General features: G+C 48.2%; 2 protein-coding genes across 14 annotated transcripts; one reads left to right on the top strand and one right to left on the bottom strand.

Annotated features, from left to right (window-relative positions):
• Positions 1-162: 162 nt before the first annotated feature.
• LOC110261312 (uncharacterized) lies at positions 163-16,333 on the bottom strand. Of its 8 annotated transcripts, none has more exons than XM_021097296.2 (5): positions 10,049-10,316; positions 9,170-9,647; positions 6,856-6,897; positions 3,431-3,557; positions 163-1,975 (listed from the first exon to the last, which is right to left on the bottom strand). In XM_021097296.2, exons 2-5 carry the CDS (start codon positions 9,224-9,226, stop codon positions 354-356), a joined length of 1,848 nt encoding a protein of 615 aa, XP_020952955.1. In that variant the 5' UTR covers positions 9,227-9,647; positions 10,049-10,316; the 3' UTR covers positions 163-353. The 8 variants fall into 8 exon arrangements, with proteins under 8 accessions (XP_020952955.1, XP_020952957.1, XP_084818502.1 ...); XM_021097298.2 differs by having other exon boundaries at positions 9,465-9,647; XM_084962376.1 differs by lacking the exon at positions 9,170-9,647 and adding an exon at positions 3,973-4,038.
• Positions 16,334-16,484: 151 nt separating this feature from the next.
• LOC110261314 (uncharacterized) lies at positions 16,485-26,271 on the top strand. Of its 6 annotated transcripts, XR_002345364.2 has the most exons (6): positions 16,485-16,643; positions 19,110-19,148; positions 20,808-20,934; positions 22,278-23,642; positions 25,912-25,969; positions 26,087-26,271. XR_002345364.2 is itself a non-coding variant. In XM_021097307.2 (5 exons), exons 1-4 carry the CDS (start codon positions 16,578-16,580, stop codon positions 23,606-23,608), a joined length of 1,563 nt encoding a protein of 520 aa, XP_020952966.1. In that variant the 5' UTR covers positions 16,485-16,577; the 3' UTR covers positions 23,609-23,642; positions 25,912-26,271. The 6 variants fall into 6 exon arrangements, 3 of the variants coding, with proteins under 3 accessions (XP_020952966.1, XP_084818519.1, XP_084818518.1); XR_014806864.1 differs by having other exon boundaries at positions 20,850-20,934; positions 22,278-25,969; XR_014806863.1 differs by having other exon boundaries at positions 22,278-25,969.
• The last annotated feature ends 1,159 nt before the right edge of the window (positions 26,272-27,430 follow it).

The raw sequence follows: 27,430 nt of genomic DNA, 5'->3' as shown, positions 1-27,430 counted from the left end.
CAGAAGGCCTTCCTCCAGTGTGAGCTCTTGGTCCAATGAGTGGAGCTGTACCAAACAAGTTCCCATATTTTCTGACTCCTAAGGCCCACTTCGACATCAGCTCATCAGGTGCTTCTCTGGTTTAAGGAGTTTGGAGTAGCACCTGATGTACCGGGACCTCTGTATTCATAAGGCCTTTTATTTTTTGTAATTCAAGTACAGTTGATTTACAGAGTTACAGATGTATAGCAAATTGATTCAGTTACATATATATATATACACACACACACATATAATTATTTTTCAGATTCTTTTCCATTATAGATTATTACAAGATATTGCATATAGTTCCCTATGCTGTACAACAGATCCTTTCATAAGGCCTTTACTGCTGTGAATTCTCTGCTTAATGAGGCTGAAGTAGCATCCAAAGAGTTCCCCATAATCACAGCACTCGCATCTTCTTCACTGTGGATCTTCTGGTGATGAACGAGGTGAGACTTTCTAATGAAGGCTTTCTGACATTTGCTGCACTCATAAGGCCTTTCTCCAGTATGGATTTTCTGATGCTCCACAAGTATGTGCCTGTGGCTAAAGGCTTTCCCACATTCGCTGCACTCATACGGCCTCTCTCCAGTGTGATTTCTCCAGTGCTTAATGAGGTTGGAGCTGTACCGAAAGAACTTCCCACATTCACTGCACTCATAAGGCCTTTCTCCACTGTGAACTCTCTTATGTCTAATGAGTCTGCAGTGGTACCTAAAGGCTTTGCCACATTCACTGCACTCATAAGGCCTTTCTCCAGTGTGAATCTGCCAATGTTTAATAAGCTTGGACTTGCACCTGAAGAATTCCCCACACAAGCTGCACTCATAGGGCCTCTCTACAGTATGAATTCTTTGATGTCTAATGAGGGTAGAGGTGTACCGAAAGAATTTCCCACATTCACTGCACTCATAAGGCCTTTCTCCAGTGTGAACTCTCTGGTGCTTAATGAGTGTGGAGTTGTACCTAAATGTTTTCCCACATTCGTTACACTTATATGGCCTTTCTGCAGTGTGAACTCTCTGATGTCTAATGAATGTGGAACTGTACCTGAAAAATTTCCCACATTCACTGCACTCGTAGGGCCTTTCTCCAGTATGAACTCGGCCATGTCTTACCAATCGATAGTTGTACCTGAAAAACTTTCCACATTCTCTGCACTCATAAGGCCTTTCTCCATTGTGAATTCGCTGATGTTTCATAAAATTGGCATTGTATTTGAAGAATTCCCCACATTTGCTGCACTCATAAGACCTTACTCCACCACGGTGAACTCTCTGATGACTAATGAGTGTGGAGTTGTACCTAAAGCATTTCCCGCATTCACTGCACTGAAAAGGCATTTCTCCAGTGTGGATTCTCTGGTGCTGAACAAGGTGAAACTTTCGAACAAAGGCCAGCCCACAGCTGCTGCACTCATAAGGCCTTACACCAGTGTGGATTTTCTGGTGCTCAACAAGTATCTTTTCTCGGCTGAAGGCTTTCCCACACTGAGTGCACCTGTAGTCACGCTGTCCACCACCAAAGGCGTCCCCACACGCAGTGTCCCTGTGTGGCTTCCCCACACTGTGAGGGCCCGGCTGCTGCAGGAGGCCTGTGATGCCTGGGAGGTCCTTCCCATCTCCTGTGCATGTCGAGGTCCCATCTGCTATGTGAATGCTGCTCTTTGTCAGACAGGAAGGCTGCCCCTCATCCCTTCTGGAAAGTTTATCTCTAACCTGATGCTTTTCCTGCTGGAAAAGGTTTGTCACACCAACGTGTGGCCCTCGATCAGGGTACATTCCATCCTGCTTGGGCAGGCGCACAAGGCATTTGCAGAGTGGGTCACACATCTCACATGGCCGGGCCGTCCTCGTGGATGGATCTGGCTCTGGAGTCCTGGCTGGTGACACTGCCACAGAAAGAGCTTGCTCAGATCGTGCCTCCTCATCCTGGGCTCCATGCCAACAACCTGTGGCAGAGAAATGCTGGTGAAGTGCATGGTGATTCTGGTGGGAAGGGCAGCGGATCAGAAGTGACACACCCAGGACCAGAGCCCACGACAGGAGGGCCTGCTGTGCTGAGATGGACCTGGGCAGCTCCCATGATGAGAGAGCCCTGACACAGGTCAGGAGAGGAGAAAGAGGTACACTCTCGGTCTGTTTGGGCAGCTATACAAAGTACTACAGACAGGCTGGCCTCTGAAGAACAGAAATCTCTCTCCCACTTGCAGAGGCTGGAACCCGAGGCCAGTCTGCACTCCTCTGGGTGGCAGACGTCTCCCTGTGTCCTCGCACAGAGGAGGAGCTGGGAAGCTGTGTGTGGTCCTATCATATGGGCACGGACCCCCACTCATGAAGACTCTGCCTCCATGACCAGGCCCCTGATAAACCCGAACCCCACCTCCTAACACTGTCGCCCTGGGCAGGAGGTTTGCAAAAGATAAACTCTGGGGCGACATAAACATTCAGACCGTAGCCGGGGGGGAGCGACAGGACTGCACGTCAGTGCTCTGCAGATGGCTCTCAACACACCTGTGGCTACTGGGGACTAGTGAGCTCTTTGGAGGAGGCTGTGTCTAGACCTAGAAACACCTGACTACGAAATGCAATGAGAATACGTGCAGACGTCACAACACCTTACACACAGTCAAACGAGCATCGCTGCAGAGGGAGCAATGAGACAGAACATGTGACAAGTCAGGGCCACACTGGTGTGCGTGCAGTGTGGCAGAAGAAACAAAAATGGGGAAGAAAAGGCAGAAATGAGGTGGTTCACCATCAACCAACAGGGAACACAGGACCCAGCCCTGTCCACACCCTTTCCCAGCCACCCTGCAACAAAGTCGTGCACTTTTGAACATCTCTGGCCACTGATGTTGTAAAACCCACACTAGCAGGTACCCAGGGGCTGCCCCGTTGCCCCAGGTGAGCACTGACGTGGCACCTGAGAGAGGCCAGTCCTGGGTGAGAGACAGGAAAGGGAGAGGCCAGCCCACATGCAGACAAGATCAAACACAGGACACCCACCATCCTGAAATCATAAGACCTTCACAGGGGAGACTGGGGAACAACCTGTGGTCCCCAAATGAGCAGTTAGGTTGGTGCCTGAAAGGAATGTCAGCAAGAGAAGGGGACGCCCTCGGCACCAAGTTCCAAGCATCTAGACCGAGTGACTCACCCGGGGACAGGCCAGGCTGAGGGCGTCTGAGACCAGATCCAGATTTCTGACCCCTCAGTCCCGTCTCACGAGCATTCAGAGTAGGAGAGACGGGGCTGCTTGGGGAGAAGGATGACCCTGTACACATGATCCAGCCCCGGCACCAACACCACAGGGGCCAGGAGACTGGAAGGCAGGGGGACCCATGGCCTCAGCGTGAGGAGGACAGAGCCCAGCCCAGGACACAGGCCGAGAGTGCACACCTTACCTGGTGAGGTCAAAAGTGCCAAGATCTCCGTCATCACGGCATGGTACAAGCGTCTCTGAGCCTCATCCAGGAGCCCCCACTCCTCCTGGGAGAAAGATATGGCCACGTCCTCAAAGACCACACGGCCCTGCCAGAACGGGAAGAGTGTGGTTCATGAACAGCTTCTGCTTTTAACTGTCCTTCTGTGGATTCTGCATTCATCCACCTGCCAGCCGTGAGTTACAGGGCTAAGCGAACGGCCAGGCCCAGAGCCCACACCCTGAACCTGCTCCGTGATCACTCTCACCCCCAAGCCAGTACTTCCCCTGCTCATCAGCCCAGGGCAGGAACCAGCCACCAGGACAGCCCCCAGTCCCAGGCACACAAGAATCCGACCAATAGCCACCCCTCAGCTTTCCTTCCAACCCTCCCTGCACTTCCCTCCAAAGTCTGAAAGGGTCTGACCACTCCCTCCCTATTCCTGTGCTCAGGCCTGCAGACCACATCTGGCACTTCCCACAGGGCCTGTGGTACACGGTGGGCCTTCTGCTCCGGGGACATACACGTGATGACACCCTCCTTCCATGTGGGTCTCGCTGTGTCTCCATTCAGCTCCACAAGCGAAGATCCTGTGGGTACGCTCACTGTTGCCCTGCCCTCCTCAGGACCCCACCCTGTCCCCACACGTACCCCTCCCAGGCCCCCCTAGATGGCCCAGGTCCCCCAGGTCCTGTGCACTGGGGCCTGTGCTCCTCGGTACCACCGATCACTGCGTCCACCACAGGGCACGAGCTTCGGGGGAGGGGTCGAGCGACAGCACCACCTAGGCTGGGGCCCTGAATGCAGGGCCCCAGCCCTCCCCTACTGTCCCGTGTCCTGGGACCCCAGGCTGACCCTCAGACAACCAAACTCAGAGTTGTCCTTCCTCCTAAGCCCAGGGCCAGGGCCTGGCGCCAACCATCTACCCGCCTCCTGACCCGCCTGGCACGCGTTGGGCTGTACCTTCCTCTGACCCTCCAGAGCACTCTGCACACGGAACCTAGGCAGGGAATGGCAAGTGCTCCTAGCCTTCAATTTAGCCCAGTCCTCCCCCTGAATGCTGCCGGCCCCAAGCCCTGCCTGGAAGGTCTCCTTACCTGTCCTGTTTCTTGGGTGCCCCCCCACACTCAGCTAGTCACCTTTTCTAGATGAGACCCCCTGTGCCCTTCGCCCTCTCCCTCCTCTGTGCTTCACAGTGTCTCAGCTACACTAACCTCCCCAGGTATAGTACCTCTTCTAACTGATCCCATGTCCTCCCTCAAGAGCCATCAAGTGTCCCCTCTGCCCTCAGGAGGCATTCTCCCTCCTACATCCCGCCTGCTCCCTCATCTGTGCTGGTGATGCCCCCATTACCAGCCTGTACCCAACCCAAGAAACTAGTCCTCAGGCCCTTCATCCCCACTTCTCATCCTCTCATGGCATCGCCACCATCAACTAGAGGGGATGCTGCCTACAGCTGGTCCACTTCATCCTTGCCTACACACCAGCCACTATGTTATGTCTGCCTCCATCCTGAATCCATCCTCTCAACTCCAGATCTCTGTGTAAAAGTGTCCCCCATCTCCTGGGAGTCCCTAAAACAACTGTGATATGGAAAAAACCCGACTCTGCTCGTTCCATCTGAAAGTTCCTTCTACACCTGACACCCCACCACCCCGGGCCGAGTGTAGTGGATCCATCCTTCCTAACAAGGCCGGATTCCTGCCATTTGCAACAACATGGATGGAACTAGAGACTCTCATGCTAAGTGAAATAAGTCAGAAAGAAATATGACTTATCAAATACCATATGATACCACTTATATGTGGAATCTAACATATGGCACAAATGAACCTCTCCACAGAAAAGAAAATCACGGAGTTCCCATGGTGGCGCAGTGGCTAATGAATCCGACTAGGAACCATGAGGTTGTGGGTTCGGTCCCTGCCCTTGTTCAGAGGGTTAACGATCCGGCGTTGCCGTGAGCTGTGGTGTAGGTTGCAGACACGGCTCGGATCCCGTGTTGCTGTGGCTCTGGCATAGGCCAGTGGCTACAGCTCCAATTCAACCCCTAGCCTGGGAATCTCCATATGCCGTGGGAGCGGCCCAAGAAATGGCAAAAAGACAAAAAATAAAAAAAATAAAAAAAATAAAAAAAAAAAAAAAAAGAAAAGAAAAGAAAATCACGGACTTGGAGAACAGACTTGTGGTTGCCGAGTGGGAGGGAATGGGATAGACTGGGAATCTGAGGTTAGCAGATGCAAACTATTGCCTTTGGAATGGATAAGCAATGAGCTCCTGCTGTACAGCACTGAGAACTCTATCTAGTCACGTAGGATGGAATATGATAATGTGAGAAAAAGAATGGATACATGTATGTGCGACTGGGTCACCTTGCTGTACAGTAGAAAACTGACGGGTCACTGGACACCAGCTATCATGGAAAAAATAAAAATCATTAAAAAAAAAAAGAGTTCCCTTCGTGGTGCAGCAGAAACGAATCCAACTAGGAACCATGAGGTTGTGGGTTTGATCGCCGGCCTTACTCAGTGGGTTAAGGATCTGGCATTGCCATGAGCTGTGGTGTAGGTCACAGACTCAGTTTGGATCTGACATTGCTATGGCTCTGGCATAGGCCTGCAGCTGTAGCTCTGATTAGACCCATAGCCTGGGAACCTCCATATGCCAAGGGAAGCAGCCCTAAAAAGACAAAAGAAAAAAATTAAAATTAAAAAAAAACAAAACCAAGCACAGCCAGATTCCTGGACTTGGCCCTGATTCCTCCTTTTGGCCCACGTCCTTGAGTCCCTCTCTCTCCACCACAAGCAACACAGGCAGCTCTAGTTCACAACACATCCAGAAGCCAAGCACTGCTCTCCCTCCACAGCTACCACTGTAGAAGTTGTGTCACCAACACTCTCCTGGATTATTGCAGGAAACTGCCCCCAGGTATTCCTGCCTCCACCTCCCCCCACTCTCCCCCACCCCCTCCCCGCCTTCTGCCAACCTGCAGCCAGAGGAAGCCCGTCCAAACCTGGGTCATGGCACCTTCCTCCTCTGCTTCAAACTCACCCACCACCCACCAACCTGAGCTTGGGGGACCAGGACCTCTCTGAGATCTGAGACCTGTGTCCTGCTCCCCCAGCTCCCATTTCCACCAGATGTAACAGAGACCTGCAGTTCCCTGAACTTGCCCGCCAGGTCTCACCTGCAGCTGTGTGAACCTTCTGCGTCCGGTGGTCAGGAGGCCCTGCCCCGTCTCACCCCATCAGGTGTCAGAAATGGAACTGTTCCAGAATACCTGAGACTAAATACAGGACCCCAGGCCTGGGGAAAGCACGAGGTCTACAGACGCAGGAGAAGGGACACAGGTCGTGGGACACTACCCTTCCCTGGGGGCCTGAGTAGCAGGGTGACCCTCCACTCACCTGTTCGGGGTCCGTAAGCATTTCTGCCGCTGCCATGGGGCCCTGGGGGAAGAAGGAAGCCATGAGACACAGGTAACAATGTAGGACCCTACAGCCGAGCTGGGCCACCCTTCCTTGCCCTGGACCGCAGCTGACAGCCTCAGCTCAGTTCCTCAGAAAACAGTACTGCCTCTTAGCAGCTGGGTGACCCTGGAGAAGGACTCCCTGAGCTTCAGGGGAAAGTAAAGGCTTACGGGGATAAAATGCTTCCAACCTCATGGGGCTCACGTTAGTATCTAATGGAAGGAATTCATACCATGTATCACCTATGACTGTCCACGGAGTCCACAGTTGTATACATATGTCCATAGCAAATGAAGTGGTAGAGTTTTGAAGTTTGGGGTCTTCTTTTTTTTTTTTTTCCCTTTTCTAGGGCTGCTTCCCACAGCATATGGAGGTTCCCAGGCTAGGGGTCTAATCAGAGCTGTAGACCCTGGCCTATGCCAGAGCCACAGCAACGTGGGATCCCAACCACGTCTGCAACCTACACCACAGCTCTCGGCAGCACCAGACCCTTAACTCACTGAGCAAGGCCAGGGATCGAATCCACAACCTTGTAGTTCCTAGTCGGATTCATTCACCACTGAGCCACGACAGGAACTCCGGGTCTTCATTTTCACTTCTTCTTCTTTTTTTGTCTTTTTGTCTTTTTCTAGGGTGGCACTCATGGCATATGGAGGTTCCCAGGCTAGGGGTCTAATCAGAGCTGCAGAAACTGGCCTACACCACAGCCACAGCAAAGCAGGATCCGAGCCGCATCTGCGACCTACACCACAGCTCACGGCCACACCGGATCCTCAACCCACCGAGCGAGGCCAGGGATCAAACCCGCAACGTCACGGTTTCTAGTCGAATTGGTTAACCACTGAGCCACAACGGCAACTCCCATTTTCACTTCTTCTTAAGATTTCAGAGGCTGCTATATACAAAACTTTGCATTGTAAGTAAATACCTAGAGGTAATTCAATGCAGAGCCAATCAAAAATGTTTGCATACGTTTAACCAAGGCTAGAGGATCATTTCTAATCGCCTGTAGATATGCATTTAGAGGAATATTAGTTAATTAGTTTCTTTTTTTTCTTTTTAGAGCCACACCTGCAGCATACAGACGTTCATGGGCTGGGGCTAAAATCAAAGCTGCAATTGCAGGCTACATCACAGCAACATAGGATTTGAGCTTCATTTGCAACCTATGATGCAGCTTCTGGCAACTCTGGATCCTAACCCACTGAACAAAGTCAGAGATCAAACCCGCACCTTCCATGGATATCAGTCAGGTTTTTAACCCGATGAGTCACAATGGGACATCCTATTTACTTTTTAAATCTTTTTCCCCCTTTGGCCTTACCCATAGCATGCAGAAATTCCTGCGCCAGGGAGGGAATCAGTGCCACAGTGATGACAGTGCCAGATCCTTTACCCACTGAGCCACCAAGGAACTCCTAATTAATGTATAAATTAATAAATGTTTCATACCTTTTTTAAATACAGCCGCACCTGCAGCATATCGAAGTTGCCCGGGCTATAGATTGAAATGGAACTGCAATTGCAGGCCTATGCCACAGACACAGTAACAACAGATCTGAGCCACATCTCCATCTGCAATCTATGCCACAGACTGAGCGAGGCTAGGGATTGAACCCATCTCCTCATGGATACTATGTTGGGTTCTTAACCTGCTGAGCCACAACAGGAAGTAGCCTTTCACACACTCTTAGTTAATGAGCTGTAAGGAAGAGCTGGGCAGGTAAGTCAGCTATTAGTCCATTCAGCAACCCGGCCTACCTACTAAGTCAGCCTCAAAAGGGAGCAGGGGAGCCCTTGACTGAAGCAGGGGACCACCTCTCTGGCCCTCGGGGGTGGAGGTGAGGTGGCAGGGCCCTGGTCTAGGACGCAGTGGCTGCGCCAGCCTGGCCCGCCTTCCCCTTGTTCTATCTCAAGTGGCCCTGGGCTCAGCAGAGCCTGCAAGTGGAGGACCCACACCAGCACACACTGCAGGCGCCACTGCAGGGAAGCGCCCTGTCCCGTCCAGCCCTCCTTTTCTTCACACAGGCCACGATCCTCCTGCGCCAGGCCTGCTCTTGTCTGTGGCCCATCAGGGATGCGGACACCTGCCCCCCATCTCCTGCCCTCCCTCACCACAGGGTCCATCTCAAGTCACAGTCCTAAGAGTGCCTCCTCAATCCCATCCCCAGGCCACGCCCTGGCCCGTCCACACCCGCCACTCCTTTGAGGTCTCCCATCCCGCCTCCTTCCTCTGCCTCCAGACTCTTACCTTCTCCTCCACGTATAGTGTCTCCATTTGGTGAACCATATGGTGATCTCGAAACATCTCGGGACCAACATGTCCAAGAACAACTCACCATCTTACTCCCCGAACCTACTCATTGCAGCAACCTGCCCATCTACGTGCTTTTTCAGATATTCGGGCAAAAACTTTGGGATGGTGTTTCATTCCCGCCTTTGCTTACAATCGTATTCTACAAATGAGGGAATCCAACTGCTCCTTCTTTGAAGGAGAATCTCTTCGTATTTCCCCTGTCCCGAAACCACCCTCGTCCAGCCCCTACCATAATTCTCCTTGGTTCTATCGTGGTCGTCTCCTCCGCAGTCTCCCTGCCTCCATTGGCATCCAGTTTTCCAAAATTTAAACTTCTAACTTTGGGGAGTTCCCTGGTGGCCTAGAGGTTATGGATCCAGCATTGTCACTGATGTAGCGTGGGTTCGATTCCTGGCCGGGGAAATTCTGCATGCTAAGAAAATGAAACCAAAACAAACAAAAACAAAACCACTGCATTGAAAAAAGAAACAAGTAAAAAAATAAACTCACTTCGGACATGGTCATCTCATCCCCACTGCCTTCACAACCTTCCATGGATTCCAGAAGCTCAGGCTAACTTTTCAGGGGAGACACCCCGGGTTTCCCCAACGCTGCCGACTCCGCAGCACCTGCAAGCCGTGCACAGGCGGCCCCCAGCAAACTCTCGCCCGCACCCCAGCCCACTGGCTTAAAGGGCGACCCTCCCAAGGCTGCCCTCTGCTCTGGACTCTGAGGCTGACCCGCAGAGAAGATGAGCGGGCGCTCCTCGGTCCGAATTTGGTCCTCGGAGGCGGGAGGCGGGCCAGGTGGGGGCCCGGGAGACATGGGACCCACCTGAGCCGGGCTCATCGGCGCTGCCTTTGCCACCTGCCGTGGGAAGAGCGGGGACTGGGGAGGTGGTGAGCGGGACGGGAACGAGGGCACCGCCGTCAACTACGGGTTCAGAGGGCCTCGCATCCGCTTCTGGGCAGCGGGAACCACGCCTCTTCTCCGGCTTTTCCGCTCCGTCACCTCGGTGTCCCCCAAAAGACGCTCTGCCCATTAATCCGCGAACAACTCGAAGTTATTCAAACACTGCAAGAGGAAGCGCCGGAAGTCCCTCCCCACGCAATACGTACGCACGTGTGCGTCCCTCCCCTACGTTTTCATTGGGTCGAATGGGGCATCCTCGCACGCAGCGACCTCTGGGTAATGTAGTTCCGCTTCTGCCACACCTGTAAATTTCACAGCCCCTACTCACTTCCTTTGTGTGTGGTAGAGGCTTAGAGGCTCCAAAAGAGGCTCTGGGAAGTGGAGTTCCCTGGCTCCAAACACGAGGCGGGTGCGTCCCTTGCTCTTAAAGGGAACGCTCCCAGATTTCTGGAGAGCTCTCTGGGAATACTCACAGAAAATTTAGGGACCTTTTATTTCAGACTCCGAAACACAGCAAGTTCTCCCCAAGTCTGCTCGTCCAAAGGGACACTCATAGCTATTTGCTATATCGTCGCTTTTCAAATACACGTTGACTGAAGTTCTGGATTAGGTTTAATGAAATTCGGCATATTGTTCCAGGACAAGAAAGAAAAGACTTCAGAGAGAGCCATGGTGGGGATGATGGAGAAATAATGACAGGAGATACACAATTGGTTGAATGTTTGAAACTGTGATTTTGGGTCTCAAATGATCAGCTTTTCTAGTTGTATAGGCAGTGATTCTGTTTAAACCTAGTGAGCAAAATGTTTCTTCAAACAATATATATTTCTCCATATCTGAGCTATCTTCCATTATTTCAAGAATCTGGGGAGTTTGCTTGTGGCCCAGTGGGTTAAAGATCCGGCGTTGTCACTGCAGTTGCATGGGTTGCTGCTGTGGCTAAGTTCCATGGCCCAGGAACTTCCACTTGCCAAGGGGTGAGGCTAATAGTAATAACAATAATAGTAGAAAAGCCAGAGAATGAAGCTGAGCCTGTGGCCACACTCAAAATGTTATTTATTTATTTATTTATTTAGGGCTGCACCCATGGCATATGGAAGTTCCCAGGCTAGGGGTCAAATCAGAGCTGCAGCTGTCAGCCTACACCACCGCCAGAGCAATGCCAGATCTGAGCCACCTCTGAGACTTATACTGTACCTGACAGCAATACCAGACCCTTAACCCACTGAGCAGGGCCAGGAATCAAACCCACATCCTCATGGATACTACTTGGTTCTTTATTGCTGAACCACAATAGTAACTCCATATGATTCCTTTTTAAAAATTTTTTTTTTCATTTTTTTATGGGTTGGGCCTGGCATGTGGAAGTTCCTGGGCCAGGGATAAAACCCTCACCACAGCAGCAACCCAGGCTGCTGCAGTTATAACTGAATCCTTAACCTGCTGCATCACAAGACAATTCCAATATGATTATTTATACTTGAAAATGTGTCTAATTAACTGATTGGAGGGGTTGCAGGATCTTTTGAAAGTCTTGCTAGAAAGGTGAGAATGTATGTGGAAGCTGTGTTGTGGTGTGTATTTACAGATCTAAGAAGTGTTTAGCACATACTAGATTTTACGCAAAATTGTAGATGCATATAACACATCTGGAATAGGATTGCCAGCTGCTCTGTGTATGCAGGAATGTCACATGTTTTCTTAGATTCTGTATTTGTCTATTTTGCATTCATTTATGGTGAGGCCAAACTAAAAATTTCTTTCTTGCAAGTCATGTTTTGCAGTATCACAAACATATTGCACATGTAATATTAATATCATATAGTATAAACACCCCAAGAACAAACCATAACATAGTGTTCACTTCCTGCTCAGTAAGAGATGTCCCCTCCTAGGTACTCCCTGATACTTTGGTCATAAAGGCATTGAAAAAATAAAGTAACCTTCTCTAATGAAAAATAAAAATAAATTCCCTAAGAAAAAACATAGAAAATGGACCCATTGTGTTTAACAGAGACCCAACATAAAATGGAGTCAGGCAGTCATGACAGACCTGTGGTTCAGTCACTTACAATATTTTTTAAAAATATCTATGAACAAAAACTGTAAGGACTTCTGAATCTGCTAAGGGTCCTATCTAGAAAGGCCTCCAAAAAGAAGCTCCAATAACAGCTAATCATCAAAACCTTGCACTCAGGCTGCAAGTATTACTGAACCAAACTTGTGTCAGCTCACCCCGTGCACAGTAAAGCCAATCTCCTGACACTGGGTTGTGGTAAAGGAAAAAGATTTATTGCAGAATGCTAAGCAAGCAGAAAAGGAAACTCATGGTCAAAAGATCCAGTCTCTGATGGGGTTCCAGGGAAGGGTTTTTAATGTCAGAGTGAGGGAGAAAGTCACAGGGAGTGTGACCAGCTTATGCAAAATTCTCTAATTGGTTGATTGTGAGTTAACAGGGTGATATTTCGGGAATCTCAAAAATCAATTTTATGGCTCAAATGGTCTGATGATCAGCATCCAGTTAACTTCCTTCACCTGGAAGGGATTTTATTTATTTTTTAATTTTTTTGGTCTTTTTGCCTTTTCTAGAGCCGCTCCCGCAGCATATGGAGGTTCCCAGGCTAAGGGTCTAATTGGAGCCGTAGCCGCTGGCCTACACCAGAGCCACAGCAATGCCAGATCCAAGCTGCGTCTGTGACCTACACCATAGCTCATGGCAATGCCGGATCCTTAACCCACTGAGCAAGGCCAGGGATCAAACCTGCAACCTCATGGTTCCTAGTCAGATTCATGAACCACTGAGCCACGACGGGAACTCCTGGAAGGGATTTTAGACTCTGCAAAACAACTCAAGCACATGGCTCAGAATATTATCTACAGACCTTGAGAAGGAACTAAAGGTCCTTGACTGGGAGTTCCCATTGTGGCTCAGTTGATTATGAACCTGACTAGTGTCCAGGAGGATCTCTATCCTTGACCTCCCTCAGTGGATTAAGGATCTGGCATTGCCGGAAGCTGCAGTGTAGGATGCAGACAACATTCAGATCTGGTGGTGCTGTGGCTGTGGGGTAGGCTGGTAGCTACAGCTCTGATTTGACCCTAGCCGGGAATTTCCATGTGCTGCAGGTGTGGCTCTAAAAAGACCAAAAAAAAAAAAAAAAAAAAAAAAAAAAAAAAGCCCTTAACTTTGTTTGATGGCTAAACTATCATTATTTTGTCTTGCTTGAATGCTTTCCATTGTTTCTGCATTTTAATTATCTGATTAAATTGGTTCTTTGGAACTGTAGGAAGGCCTAGGCTAAAGCTTTTGAACAATAAGAGTCAGGGGACACTGGGATGGATGGGAGGTTCTGTCCACCGGGAGCTCTATAGTTTTCTGCTCAGTTCCACAAAGACTCATGGTCTAGCTGCAAGGGCCATCCAGTCTCCTTAAAAAATCTCTCAACTGCAGAGTTCCTGTCATGGCTCAGTGGTTAACGAATCCAACTAGGAACCATGAGTTTGCGGGTGGGTTCGATCCCTGGCTTCGCTCAGTGGGTTAAGGATCCAGCGTTGCCATGAACTGTGGTGTAGGTCACAGATGCGGCTCGGATCTGGCATTGTTGTGGCTCTGGCATAGGTCGGCAGCAACAGCTCCGATTGGACCCCTAGCCTGGGAACCTCCATATGCCATGGGTGCGGCCCTAGAAAAAACAAAAACAAACAAACAAACAAAATCTCTCAACTGTGGCTTCTGCAGCTTTTACTTTTAAAAATCCCTCACCTCCTTCATTTCACCCCCAAAACTACTTTCATTTACAGCTGAAAGCTGCATATCCCTGATTTTCAAACTTTATGAACAATAACGCTATTATTTTTCTATAAGATAACGCTTGATTCTTTTTTTTTTTGTCTTTTTAGCTATTTCTTGGGCCGCTCCCGCGGCATATGGAGGTTCCCAGGCTAGGGGTCGAATTGGAGCTGGAGCCACCAGCCTATGCCAGAGCCACAGCAACACGGGATCCAAGCCGTGTCTGTGACCTACACCACAGCTCACGGCAACGCTGGATCCTTAACCCACTGAGCAAGGGCAGGGACCGAACCTGCAACCTCATGGTTCCTAGTTGGATTCATTAACCACTGCGCCATGACGGGAACTCCCGCTTGAGTCTTTTCTAGGATTTATTTCTAATTTAGGAGGACAGTATACCCCCCAACCCTCTACGTCCTGCATGTGACAAGGTTTTCCATGAACCTCTGAGGTTTGCCACAACTCTCATTTCTCGGGTGTTGAGAGTTTATCTAAACTACTCCATGGTCCTGCTGCCTTGCCATTCATTTGGTTTGGCCTAGTGGTCTGCTGGGGACTTCATCTGACACCTCCCCTTGTGGAATGACATGCCCTAGTTAGCCATCCCCCAACAATGATGAGGAATAAGGGACATCCTCTGTGGACGAGATTCCCAACACATGCTATTGCCAAATGCCTGTCCTCAAGCTCTTCTGGGAAACAAACCATCTTCAATATCCAGGACAAGGAAATTGGTGACATTCTTCAGACTTTCCCAGGAGGCTTTGAACAGCAAGGCAAATTGAACCAAATATGGATTGACAACTATTCTTTATCCTCTTGCTTCTCCCACCTGAGTAGTAAATACAGCTAGAGGTTCACTCTTTTATTTTGGCAGTCTAATTCTGATCTCCACATTCAGCACATAATAAATAGAACACCACTGGTATACTTCCCTTAGTCAATTAAGAATTTTATCATCACAGGAGTTTCCGTCGTGGTGCAGTGGTTAACGAATCCGACTAGGAACCATGAGGTTGCAGGTTCCATCCCTGGCCTTGCTCAGTGGATTAAGGATCTGGCATTGCCACGAGCTGTGGAGTGGGTTGCAGATGTGGCCCGGATCCTGCATTGCTGTGGCTCTGGCATAGACCGGTGGCTACAACTCCAATTAGAACCCTAGCCTGGGAACCTCCATATGCTGTGGGAGCGGCTCAAGTAAAGACAAAAAAAAAAAAAAAAAAAAAAAGAGAATTTTATCATCACAAACACCAGTACTGTGAGCTGGAGACTCCTGGGTTGGGTGACTCTGAGGGTGGAAAAAAAAATTAACCCAACCATTACAAGTCAATCAAATATACAAAGAAGGGAAATCTCCACAGGCTGCTTGTAGAAGCCAGCTAGAGTCCTTTTGTCCAAAGCTGGGTCATATTCCATCCAAAACAATTCAATGAGGGAGCTCCCATGTGACACAGCAGGTTAAGGATCTGGCATTGTCACTGCAGTGACTTGGGTTGCTGCTGTGGCAAGGGTTTGATCCCTGGCCCAACGTTCTGAATAGCCAAAAACAAAATAAAACAAAACAAAACCTCATTTCAATGGGGAGGGAATGAGGCACCTCAAAAGTCAAGTGACTGGTGAGTCCTCCAGATGAAGGGAAGGCAGAGCTTTCTGCCTCCTCTGAGTACTTCAAGGATGATTCATAAGCCCTGTGCCACATTACTATACAGTAGAGGAGGGGAGGCTTCTGCAACAGATACTGGTAGCAACTTATTTCTGGCAAGGACTCAAGGAGTATAAATATCTGAGCCATCTCCTTTGAGCTGTTTTGCAGATACTCAAACTCCTACCAGTTGGAGTAAGTTAACTGTATGCTTCCCACTAGCATGTAAGTGCCCAGAACCAGAAGGTTGGAACCAGAAGGTTGATGACACTGACTGACTCCCAATTACCTCAACCAATAAGGAGAATGTCCATCAGCTGATCCTGCTCTGCTACTTGAACACTATAAGATTCCTCACTACCCCCTCCAGGGTGGGCCAGTTTGGGGGGAGGGCTGCTGTAGGTGCCTTTGTCTGGCAAAGAAATAAAACTGTTTTTTTCTATTTCACCCAAAATTCTGTCTCCATAATTTAACTCAGGATCAGTATACAGAGGTCAAGTTTCAGCAACAAAACTTGTAAACTGAGTCTAAAGCTTCCACCTACAGGTATTGAAGAACAGTAAGACGATATTTATTGGACTCCAGCTCAGGAAGGCTGTGCTCTCTGAGCGAGAACCTGGTATCAAGTGCCCACCTGGTTTTGTAGGTTTGAGAAACGCCTCTCTCCCTACCTCCCTGTGATCAGTCCAGACGACAATCCATGGAAATCCGGGCGCGACCCACTTGGGAAGCATGGAACCCAGGGCCATTCTCAGAGCCTGAGGACACCCCTTCCCAGCAACCCTCGCGGTGAAGCGGGACCTTTCCTGCCGGTGGGGAGCCGGGTCTCCTGTCCTGGCGGCGGTGCTGTGAACTGCATTACCCAGAGGGCAGTGCGCGCTTCCGGGGGAGATGATGGCGTCTGGGCGGGCCTTCCGGCGTCCACCATGGGCGACATTTTGTAAATTGGGATCTGTTCCCCGAGCTTTGGGACCGCTGACCCGCCTAAGAGAAGCGAATCGGGAAGGCGCTTTGCGGCGATGCCTAGGCCGCACCTTCGCGCACAGACTCCCCTGGCGGCGGACGCGCTGATGGGCCCGCCTCTGGTAAGTGCTGCATCCTCCGGTCCCTCTCCCCGCTCTTCTCATGCCGCAGTATTTTTGTTCTTATCATTGTTCTCGTACCAGTGTCCCGTGTTTATATGTATTTATCTCCCCAAACCTTGGCTTTCCGAATTTTGAAATATAACCTGCGTAGAAAAAAATTGCGCGGAACCTCCATATGCAGTTGCATAAGCAACTCTAAAATTAATATCCGTTCACCGCTCAGGTCTAGATGTGCGAATAAGCCCCTAGAAGCCGCCTGTGCTTCCAAAACAACCCCATCCCCCCAAAGTTAACGTATTATCTGATGTTCAAGTAAACATGTCCTTGCTTTTCTTGATAGTTTTGCCCGTCTGTGGAAAATATTCAACGACTGGAGTTTCAATCGCTTGTTTCAAAACTTTTAACGAATGGGATCATAAAATTACTGTTTTTCATTTGTTCAGTATGGTGTGACTTTACCAGTATTTTTCGTCCTGTCAATTCATTCCATTTTTGTAGAGTATCATAGAGTATGAATATGGGAGTAAAATGTCTATAAGTTCTCTGGAGTTCCCTTCGTGGTGCAGCGGAAACGAATCCGACTAGGAACCATGAGGTTGCGTGTTCGATCCCTGCCTTTGCTCAGTGGGTTAAGGCTCCGTCGTTGCTGTGAGCTGTGGTGTAGGTCGCAGACACGGCTCGGATCCCACCTTGCTGTGGCAGTGGTGTAGGCCGGTGACTACAGCTCTGATTAGACCCCTAGCCTGGGAACCTCCAGGTGCCGCGAGTGTGGCCCTGGAAAAGACAAAAATAAATAAATAAATAATTATTTTTTTTTAAGTCTATAAATTCTCCTGTAGAAGGATTTTCTTTGTTTAGGTGTGTGTGTGTGTGTAATTGTTCTCTGCATTTATAAACATGGTTACTGTAGCCATACTTGCCTTCCATTCTGGGGTATATTAAGCACACATTTTTCTAGTGTATATGTTAAAATTATTATTGCATTTAACATATCCACTTTTTGATCTTGTTTTGATCCATGTTACCAATTCTAACGTCGTTCTTTGAATGAAATTATTATATTTAGACTATTGCATATTATGTTTTGACACACATTTTTTTGATGCACATTTTTTTATGCATTCATAAACTTACTCCAAAAAAAATTCTTAAATTTTATTTTATTTCTTGATTTTTTTTTTTTTTTGTCTTTTTAATAAGGCCACACCTGTGGCATATGGAAGTTCCCAGGTGAGATGTCAACTTTATTTTTTTTTTTGATTTTTAAGTTTTTAAAAATATTCTCTTTATTTTTTATTTTATTAATTAATTTCCTTATTTTGCTTTTTAGGTCCACACCCACAACATATCAAGGTTCCCAGGCTAGGGGTCAAATCGGAGCTGTAGCCGCTGGCCTACTCCACATCCACAGCAATGAGGGATCTGAGCTGCATCTGCAACCTATGCCACAGCTCATGGCAACACCGGATTCTTAACCCACTGAGGGAGGCCAGGGACCGAACCCACAACCTCATGGTTCCTAGTCAGATTCGTTAACCACTGAGCCACGACAGGAACTCCCAGACATTCATTTTGAATGTATAGCCAGTAAATGGTGGTCTGCTCTCTACCACAGGAAAGAAAAACATGTAGGAAATTATTCTCGGGAAAATTTCAACATCACAATATGTGAATAGGGGTTCTTCTCATGGCTCAGAGGTAATAGACCCATTTAGTATCCACGAGGATGCAGGCTCAATCTCTGACCTTGCTCAGTGGGTTAAGGATCCAGTGTTGCTATGAGCTGTGGTGGAGGTCCCAGATGGAATAGATGTGGGTGTGGCCTAGGCTGGCAGCTGCAGCTCCAATTTGGTCCCTAGTTTGGGAACTTCCATAGGTCTTCCCTAAAAAGACAAAAAAAAAAAAAAAAAAAAACCCAAAAAATAAGATTTTAAAAAATTAAAAAAGAGATAGGAATATATTATTGATCAACTATAATAGGAAAAATAAAAATCTTACCAAAAAAGAATGTATTATTAGCAAAGGAGAAAAAGAATAAGGGCATCAAGTGGAAGTGTCAGAAACAGACCTGTACATAAAATGAGACTCAATTTTGGTATTTCTGGTTCTGGATTATAGTAGTATTATATGATATGCCACAGCCATTTTTCCTCCACAGCTTGATTCCTAATTCTTGTGGCTCACTAGGGTCCAGACATACTAGCCTCATGGATACTACTCAGACACACCACACATGACCTTGTTAGAGAGTCTTTGCACTTGTTTTTCCCACTTCTGGAAAGCCTTTTCTTGACATTGCCACATGGCTTTGTGATACAGTCCATAATATCTTCTGCCCTCTTTTACATGCCTTATTTTCCCTTGACCATACATCATCACTTGAAATATTAAGTGGTTCACTCACAAATCTTTTCTACCTGTATTACTGATGGGAGTTAAAGTTGCCTGGCTCTGCCTTTCCCACAGGTTCCACGTTCAGCTGAACCATTTATGGACCCCGCTCCAGTAAGTATCAGGTGTCTTGGAACTCTTTTAATGCCGCTTTTCCTGGCCTTATCTGGAGATCCTGGAGAAACTCTAAGCTCAGGTTTCTAAGTCTAGGCCTGAGGTTATGTGGAGAGATTTCACAGAGATACGAAAGGTTGTGTTAGTCACAAGGGTTAGTATGTACAAATGCTTGGGGATGAGACTGAGATGGGGGTGTCCCATGACTTGGAGGTCTCTGCTACTATCTGGTGAGAACACATAGCAAGGGGGCCAGAGTCAGGCCTAGATGGTAGCCTGAGAAGTGGGGTTTCTGTTTGAGAGTGATGGCAGCCATGGAATTTTTGGAACCGAAGACAAAAGTGATCTGACTTAGGACTTAAGAGGCTACCCCTGGCTGCCGAGTGCAGAATAGACTGAGGGCAAGGAAGACAAGAAGCAGACCATTCCAGAAGCAATTGCATGCATCCAGGTGAGTGTTGGTTGTGGCAGGACCAGAGTGGTGGGTGTGGAGGTAGGAGAAACACTTGGCCTCTGGATTTGTTTTGAAGTAGGGACTGACCAGCTGTTGTAATGTGGAGGGGTCACAGATGACTAAAGTTTTGTCTCCTTTGCACCTGGAAGGGTGGGTGTGCCATCAGCTGAGATGGGGAAGTCTGTGGTATGAGTACGTTCTAGTGAGAATATTAGGAATTGGGTTTTGGCTATATTGAGGTTCACATGTCCCAGAGACTTCACAGTACAGGAGACCAGTGGAGAGCTGAACATTCAGATCTAGAGTGCTAGGGAGGACTTCAGGATGCCATTAGGGGAGAGAGGAAGGGAGAGGGCTGTGGACCTCCCAAAGACAGACAAGGAGGAGGAGTTACTATGGAAAGGTAGATTGTGATGAAAAGTCCAGCAGGTGGCCTAGGTTTTCGTGGGGGAGTGGCCATGACATTGAGGCCGAAGTAAAACAGAAACAGATGTGAACTGACAACAGTGTCAGGCTGGTGCTTACTTCTTCTCCCATAGACTTAATAGCATTTTGTGATGGAACCTGGGGAGTGTCTGTCAGAATGTCAAGTGACTTTACCCAAGATGTGTCCCGTGGGTGTGGATTTTGAGTGGCTGTTAAAGGGACAGAGATTGTACCTGATGAAGAGACCTCATGTCCAGGGAAGAAGTGGAACCTGACCAGAGGTCGTTAGATCCGCATGGTGCGACGGAAGTTGGAGTCTCGAACAAGGCCTGGTGGGGAAGCCTTCAGAAGAGGGCTGGGGAGCTGCCAGTGGAGACGTGGGGTACAGTGGGGTTGTGTTGCATTGGCCAAGTACTTCCTGAATGCCATGTGCAGAAGGGTATGTGAGGAGGCAGGGGATGTGGCAGTTTTGTGGGCCAGGTGGTAGCGATGGGGTCAGATGTACGTGGAGGTCTGATGAGTAATACGCATGTGGGAAGGACTTGTGAACCCAGGGCCCTGATCCCAGGCCCACAGTTTAGATGGCATCTGTCTCTCCACCTGCCTGTTGCTGAGGGGTGGAGCTCGTGCTCAAGGAAGCAAAGAGAGGTATTGGCCCTCTAAGTGAGAGAGCTGGAGAGGATGATGAGCACGGAGTGAATGTGGGCTGGTGTTATAGGTACTCCTGAGGTCCTGGGGAGAGAGCCTGCTTATGGACACCTCTGTCCCCGTCATCACAGGGCTCTGTGACCTTTGAGGACGTGGCTGTGTACTTTTCCCAGGAGGAATGGAAGCTTCTTCATGAGGCCCAGAGACTCCTGTACCGAGATGTGATGCTGGAGACCTTTGCACTTGTTGCATCATTGGGTAAGGCGCTCATACCTCTCCCGGCACCCTGGAAAGGTCTGTGCCTTTTCCCTTCTTTTGTAAGAACAGCTCCACACTTTTCACAGCTAGACAAGGGGCACATGTCTGTTACTGCTTCCCTGTCATATGTGCTGTGGGTGCCAGGGCTGGGTGAGTGTGTCTGCTCCCTCCTTTCACAAGTAGCCCCAGTACCAGCCCCTGAAGTTTATTCAGTGAAGGTTTTCTTCCCCCAGAGAGTTAGAATTAGTCCAGAGGGTTCCATTAGTCTCAGCCCCTCTCTGCTAAGGGGACTCTGTAGACCCCATGCTGTAGACCTCTGGGCTCCAGGTTCTGCCCCCTCCTAGTTGACGTTTCCTGGGGCCTCACTGTGTCGGGAGTTGTTGGGACCCAATAGGGTCCCTGTCTGTGGGGTCCACCTGGCTGTCTCTGTGAGGACATCCCCCCCGCCCCCGCAGAGATTTGTTTTGTGGTGTTATTTTTCTTTCCCGAGATTGTTTGGGATTGGTTGCCCCCCTGGGCCAGTACTGACCACTCACCTGTCCTGTCTTTCCCTTAGGACTTGCATCTTCTAGGTCCCATGTTGTCCAGCTGGAGCTGGGAGGAGAACCCTGGGTACATGACAGAGTGGACATGACTCCAGGCACAGCAAGAGGGCCTCAGAGTGGGCCTGGCCCTGGTGATTCACATCTGGGGGAGGATGTGATGTCACAGCTGGGTTCACACCATACCAGGAACATGTCCTGTGCCCCGCACTGTTTGGGTGCCATGGCCAGGGGCTGTGTACCTCATTTCTGCCTTTCCTGCCCATTCTTGACACTTTGCTCCTTCTCTCATTTCTACTCTGCCTTCCGGCCCAGGATTGTCCCTCACCTCTGTCTTCCACTCCTCCCTGATCCTCTCCATCCTTACTCTGCTGTGCTTGGGTAATGTGGCCTAAACGTAATGTGTCATAAGGTCTGCACCCGTCTTAAGATAGTCCTTGAACACCAGCTCCTCAGGGACAGTTGGATTTTCCTGGGGCTGGACACACCCTTCCACACAGCACACAGGACACTAGCAGCCAAGGCCCTGGTGAAAACCGTTTCTGGAGGAGTAGTGGATCCCTGGCTCCTCCGTGCACTTCACCCCATCCTTGTGTCTTTTGCCTGGTGAGTCTTCCCTGTTCTGTGATGTGTAGAGGCCCAGAATCTGCACAGCAGCCCTCTCCTACCCTGCACCCAGCTCCTTTGTCTTGAAAATAGTCTGATGGACTTATTCCCTGGTATGTCAGACACATATCTGGGATGGGGCTGCCCCCTTCTACCGAAAACTATACGAGGGCATTTGTATTTCTCTTCTTTCAGGTTGCTGGCCTGGAGTTGATGACAAGGAGACACTTTCTGAGCAGACTATTTCTGTAGAAGGGCCCCACATAAATCCTTCAAAGGCAGACCTGTCCACCCAGAAGGCATATGCTTGGAAAAAGTGTTGCCTGGACATAGGAGGTGGTTTGCATGTAGCTAAAGAGCTGAGAACACACCCTGGCCAGAACCTGTGTGAGTCAGGAGTGCAATTTCACCAGCACAATGGAAAGAACATGTTTAGAACAGATATGGATAAGGCTTTTATGAAGAGCCACATAGTCTATGCATCCACGGTGTCTGCCACATGCCAGGAGGCTGGGAAGGATTTCCCTGGTATCTGTGGCCTTGTCCAGCTTCAGCTCACACCACAAAAGGACACTGTGTGTGTGGAGGCCTTTCCTAGTGTGCAAAGGCAATATGAGTGCAGTGAATGTGGGAAAGCTTTCTGTCGTAAATACAGGCTTGCTCAGCACCAGAGAGTTCACACTGGAGAGAGACCTTATGAGTGCAGCGAATGTGGGAAAAGCTTCAGCTATAAGCACATACTTGTTCAGCACCAGAGAGTCCACACTGGAGAAAGGCCTTATGAGTGCAGTTCATGCGGGAAAGCTTTTAGCAACAAACCCACACTTGTTCGGCACCAGCGAATTCACACTGGAGAAAGGCCTTATGAGTGCAGTGACTGTGGGAAGTTCTTCAGCCAAAGCTCCAGTCTTAATGAACATCAGAGAATTCACACTGGGTCACGGCCTTATAAATGTGATGAATGTGGAAAATTCTTTACCTCCAATTCCAACCTAATTAAGCACAGGCGAGTTCACACAGGCACAAGGCCTTATGAGTGCAACGAATGTGGGAAATTCTTTAATCAAAGTCCCAGCCTCATTAAACATCAGAGAATCCACACCGGTGAAAAGCCATATGAATGCCATGAATGTGGGAAACTTTTTAGCCAAAGCTCTACTCTCATCAAGCACCAGAGGGTTCACACTGGAGCAAGGCCTTACAAGTGCACTGAATGTGGGAAACTTTTTAGCCAAAGCTTTGGCCTCACTCAGCACCAGAGAATTCACACTGGAGAAAGACTGTATGAGTGCATCAAATGTGGAGAAGTGTTCAGCCAAAGCACCCGACTGACTCAGCACCGAAAAGTGCACACCAGAGAAAGACCTCTTGAGTGTAGCAAATGTGGAAAAGTCTTCTGTCAAAGAGCTGCTCTGATTGAGCACCAGAAACTTCACAGCCAAGACAGACCTTACAAATGCAGCGAATGTAGGAAAGCTTTCAGCCGGAGGTCCAACCTCCTTCGTCACCAGAAAGTTCATGCTTAAGAAAGGCCTTCAAATGGGAGGAGGAGAGCACTGGGTGAGCTATGTCCTTAGTTAGTGCATCATATTAAAGAGACTGTGGGGGAGTCATCAACTGAGCATCGTACATCTGAACATTGCTAGTGTGGAGATGGACTCTGAGTTCCAGATTGACAGAAACCTTCTAAGGAGCCATGCTGTACTTTCTAACCTGCCCTGGGCCTTTGCCAGACTTAAGTCACTGTGAGGTTCTGTGGCAGAAGTCATCTTGCCTCTACTGAGTGGCAGATCCCCATACTAAGCATCACCCCTCAGTCTGACAGGCTAGATAGACCTTTGTGCTCACCCATCCTGGGTAGGGAAGCATGCACAGCCTGAGCATGTGAATGTTGTCCTTCTCTTGTATCTAACTGACTAGGACATGGACATAACCAGCTTTGACCAAGGGAATGCAATCTGGGTTCTGAATGGCTTACAGAGTTTTATCTTCAGTGGCATTGTCTCATGTCATGCTCAGGACGGATTGTTCCAGCTCCAAGTCACCTTGTTTGGGAACATGGTATTCCCTCAGTGGGAATAGCATCATGGCAGAGAATAGAGTTCACTCCAGTTTTAGTCTAACTGGCGTAGTGGTCCAAGGGCTCCTGGGGTAGACAGCAGGGCTTTGTGTGATTAGTCTTGTGACCTGGGTGTCAGACTTTTTGGTGGGTCTAGAAGTCACCCTGAGAACCACCAGTGTTTTTTGGAGTAGCATAAGTTGTTCTCTTCTTCACAGGGGGTGTCACATAATACCCCAATACTGTTCCAGAGAAGATGTTGACTAGCTCCAGTTGCAAAAGAGCTTTGCGCTCTAACCTGGCATTACTGAGTGTTACATTGTAGACATTAAGTGGGTACCATACATGGTACAGAAACACACAGGGAATTAAGGAAGTTTAACAAGCAAAAAGGGATGAACCCATTGTAAAGTTGCATCCACAGATGTTCCTGTGAGTAGGGTGGTTCAGGATCAGGTTTCTGCAGAAAGTCTCAGGAGCTCCAGAGGTGTTTCTCTCCTGTGGACTGAGTCCCTGTCAGTCTGAATAATGTAAAGTTTAGGATTCCCAAAGCATCTCCAAATTGTTTCTCTCAAGGACACTGCTGCACAGTAGGGGGAAAAAAATGGAAAGAGTAGAAATTGTGTTGTCCTGGAATGTTGAGTTTTATGATCCAGGCAGTGTTCCTGGATGACTCAAGTGGAAACAGCTTTCCTTGCTCACCAGTCTTCATTGCTATTGAGACAGAATTCCTCCCACGACACAGAGAGAGGAGGTGAAGTAACATGGCAGTTGCCAGAGCCCTACTGAAAAAGACATTCAGGAAATAGATTAAGATTTTATCTTTGCTCCGGCCGCACCTGTGGCACATGGAGGTTCCCATGCTAGGGGTCCAGTCGGAGCTGTAGCTACCAGCCTAGGCCAGAGCCATAGCAATATGGGATCCAAGGCTTGTCTGCGACCTACACCACAGCTCACAGCAACGCTGAATCCTTAACCCACTGAGCAAGACCAGGGATCAAACCCAAAACCTCATGGTTCCTAGTTGGATTCATTAACCCACTAAGCCATGATGGGAACTCCAAGAGATTCAGATTTTTATGTGAAGCCAATTTTTATTAGAACTTAACCGAGCTCCATAGTTAGTATACACTGAATAGAACATACCTAAAATGTACAACTCGGTAAATTTTAATGTTTATAAACCCATCAAACCATCATCATAACAAATACCCATCACTCTCATACCACATGTCACCCAGGCAACTACTGTTGATTTGCTTTTTTTCCACAATTAATGTCTAGAAAGACTTCTAATATCATTGGAATCTCAATGTTCATTTCTTATATTTATCTTTGACAATGCAGAAGTATTTTGAGGATCATTTAAGCTACAAATGTGAATTGTTCATTTTTTAATTTATGAACAATACAGTTTGGGTATACTACCATTTGATTGTTCATCCACTCATCTATTAATGTATAGGGTTTTGTAGTTTTTTTGGACTTTTTATTTTTATAGCTGTACCTGTGGAAGTTCCCAGGCTAGGGGTTCAGTTGGACCCCCAGCTGCAGACCTATGCCATAGCTTGCGGCAATGCCGGATCCTTCACTGACGCTAGGTTGGGTTCTTAACCCACTGAGCCACAAGAGGAACTTCAAGGGTTTTGTAGTTTGTTTCCAGTTTTGCTACCCCCAGATAAACTTACTTATGAACATGTACAAAAAACTCTTTATATGAACATATGGTTTTAAATTCTAAAATGAATGACTGCCTTTTTGCATTCCCAGGCACAGTATGGGAACATTTCATTTTCCCTACATTCCTCACCGGTACCTGTTTTGTACGGTCAGTATTTTTAATATTATGTGTTTTAAAAGCATGTAGAGGTATCTGACTATGGTCTGATTGCATTTCTGTAATGATTCATAATGTTGAATATTTTTATTTGTGTTCATTTGCCAGGTGTCTATTGTTCTTGATAAAATTTCTGTGATTATTCATTGAGAAGACAGTAAAAGAAATGCATTGGAACTTGACTTCAGAGACTTTGCTGGGTGGAATGAATATGCTCACACCATTATAGTCCTTATTATTAACATTGTCTCCCTTAGTTTAGAAAATTAATAAAACAAGCATTCTACCCTTGATTTAGGTGTTTGCCTATTTCCCTGGTATAAGTGCTCTAACCTGGGCAGTTTCAAGCTGTGAATGTGAGGTTGTTAGTGAACCAGAGGGTGTATCCAGCCAGAGGCTGAGATACCAAGGTTTGCAGGAGAGAAAGTTCACAAGGCAGCCGAACATGGAGACAATAGAACAAGTCTCAGATCTACCATCATGGAACTGAGATGCTGGAGATATTTAGGGAATGAAGAGGCAGGATGGTCTCAGGTGTGGGGACAGTGATCAGAGGTAGAAAAAAGCTGAGGTAATCTGTGTGCAGGTGGATCTGCATTACATGCTTTTTCAACATTGGAGACACCCTGATCTGTGGGTGCAGTTTGGGGGCCTTCACTATCAAAAGGGCATTCATTGGACGTCTGTGCAGGCCCAGTTTTAGGGGTTGGTGGTTCCAGTCAGTATTAACCAGCTCAAACTGGATAAGGGCTGACTCCAAGGTTCTAAGAAGCAACTGAAGTGGCCAATACTATAGCGATCCCTAAGTGAGCTGTTATCTCTAGGAGTCCTGTGAAAAGACCTAGGCCATGTGAAGCTAGAGGGTATGCCACTAAGGCGGGGGGAGGGGGGTGGGGAGAAAAACACCGCAGCGAGCTTCATCAGTGAAGGTGATGATCAAGCTGAGGAGTCTTAACATGTTGTTCTCCTATCTGTGGTTCTGTAAGACAAGCTCAAGAATTTGTTAGTCATGAGCTGCTGTTAACGCTGTGGGGCACAATTTCTAGGTTACCTAGTATGGACTTGGGAATATGTGCAGCAGCATACCTTTCTACTCTTTCCATTGTACAGACACCCATAAATAATCTTAGATAAGAGAAAAATGTACTAAAAAGGAAAGGCACAAGTTTTGAGTATTTTTACTGGACCTGGGTGAGGGATTCCATCACAGGCCTGAGCTGTCCAATCTGTTGATCATAACCTGTAAATCCCTGAAACTTTTGGCCTAACGAGACTGTTTCATTACCTCAGAGCTTGGGCTGTCCTATGTTGTTTATACTAATAATTTGCCGTACAGGGAGGTTGGGCAGGTTAGGTCTCTCTCTCAGTTTCACATTTGGAGAAGCTGGTGAGTTTTAAGGATTGCCACAGAGTTACTCCTTGTCTATGTGGTAGACATTCAAAAAATCCTGG

The sequence above is a fragment of the Sus scrofa genome, chromosome 6, assembly GCF_054392235.1.
Source record: "Sus scrofa isolate SSC_HxYL_T2T_F1_AM1 chromosome 6, Sscrofa_HxYL_maternal_Yorkshire_Landrace_v2.0, whole genome shotgun sequence".
NCBI classification, from domain to species: Eukaryota; Metazoa; Chordata; class Mammalia; order Artiodactyla; family Suidae; genus Sus; species Sus scrofa.
The sequence above is the reverse complement of the archived record's forward strand: the minus strand, read 5'-3'. Positions and strand labels throughout refer to the sequence as shown.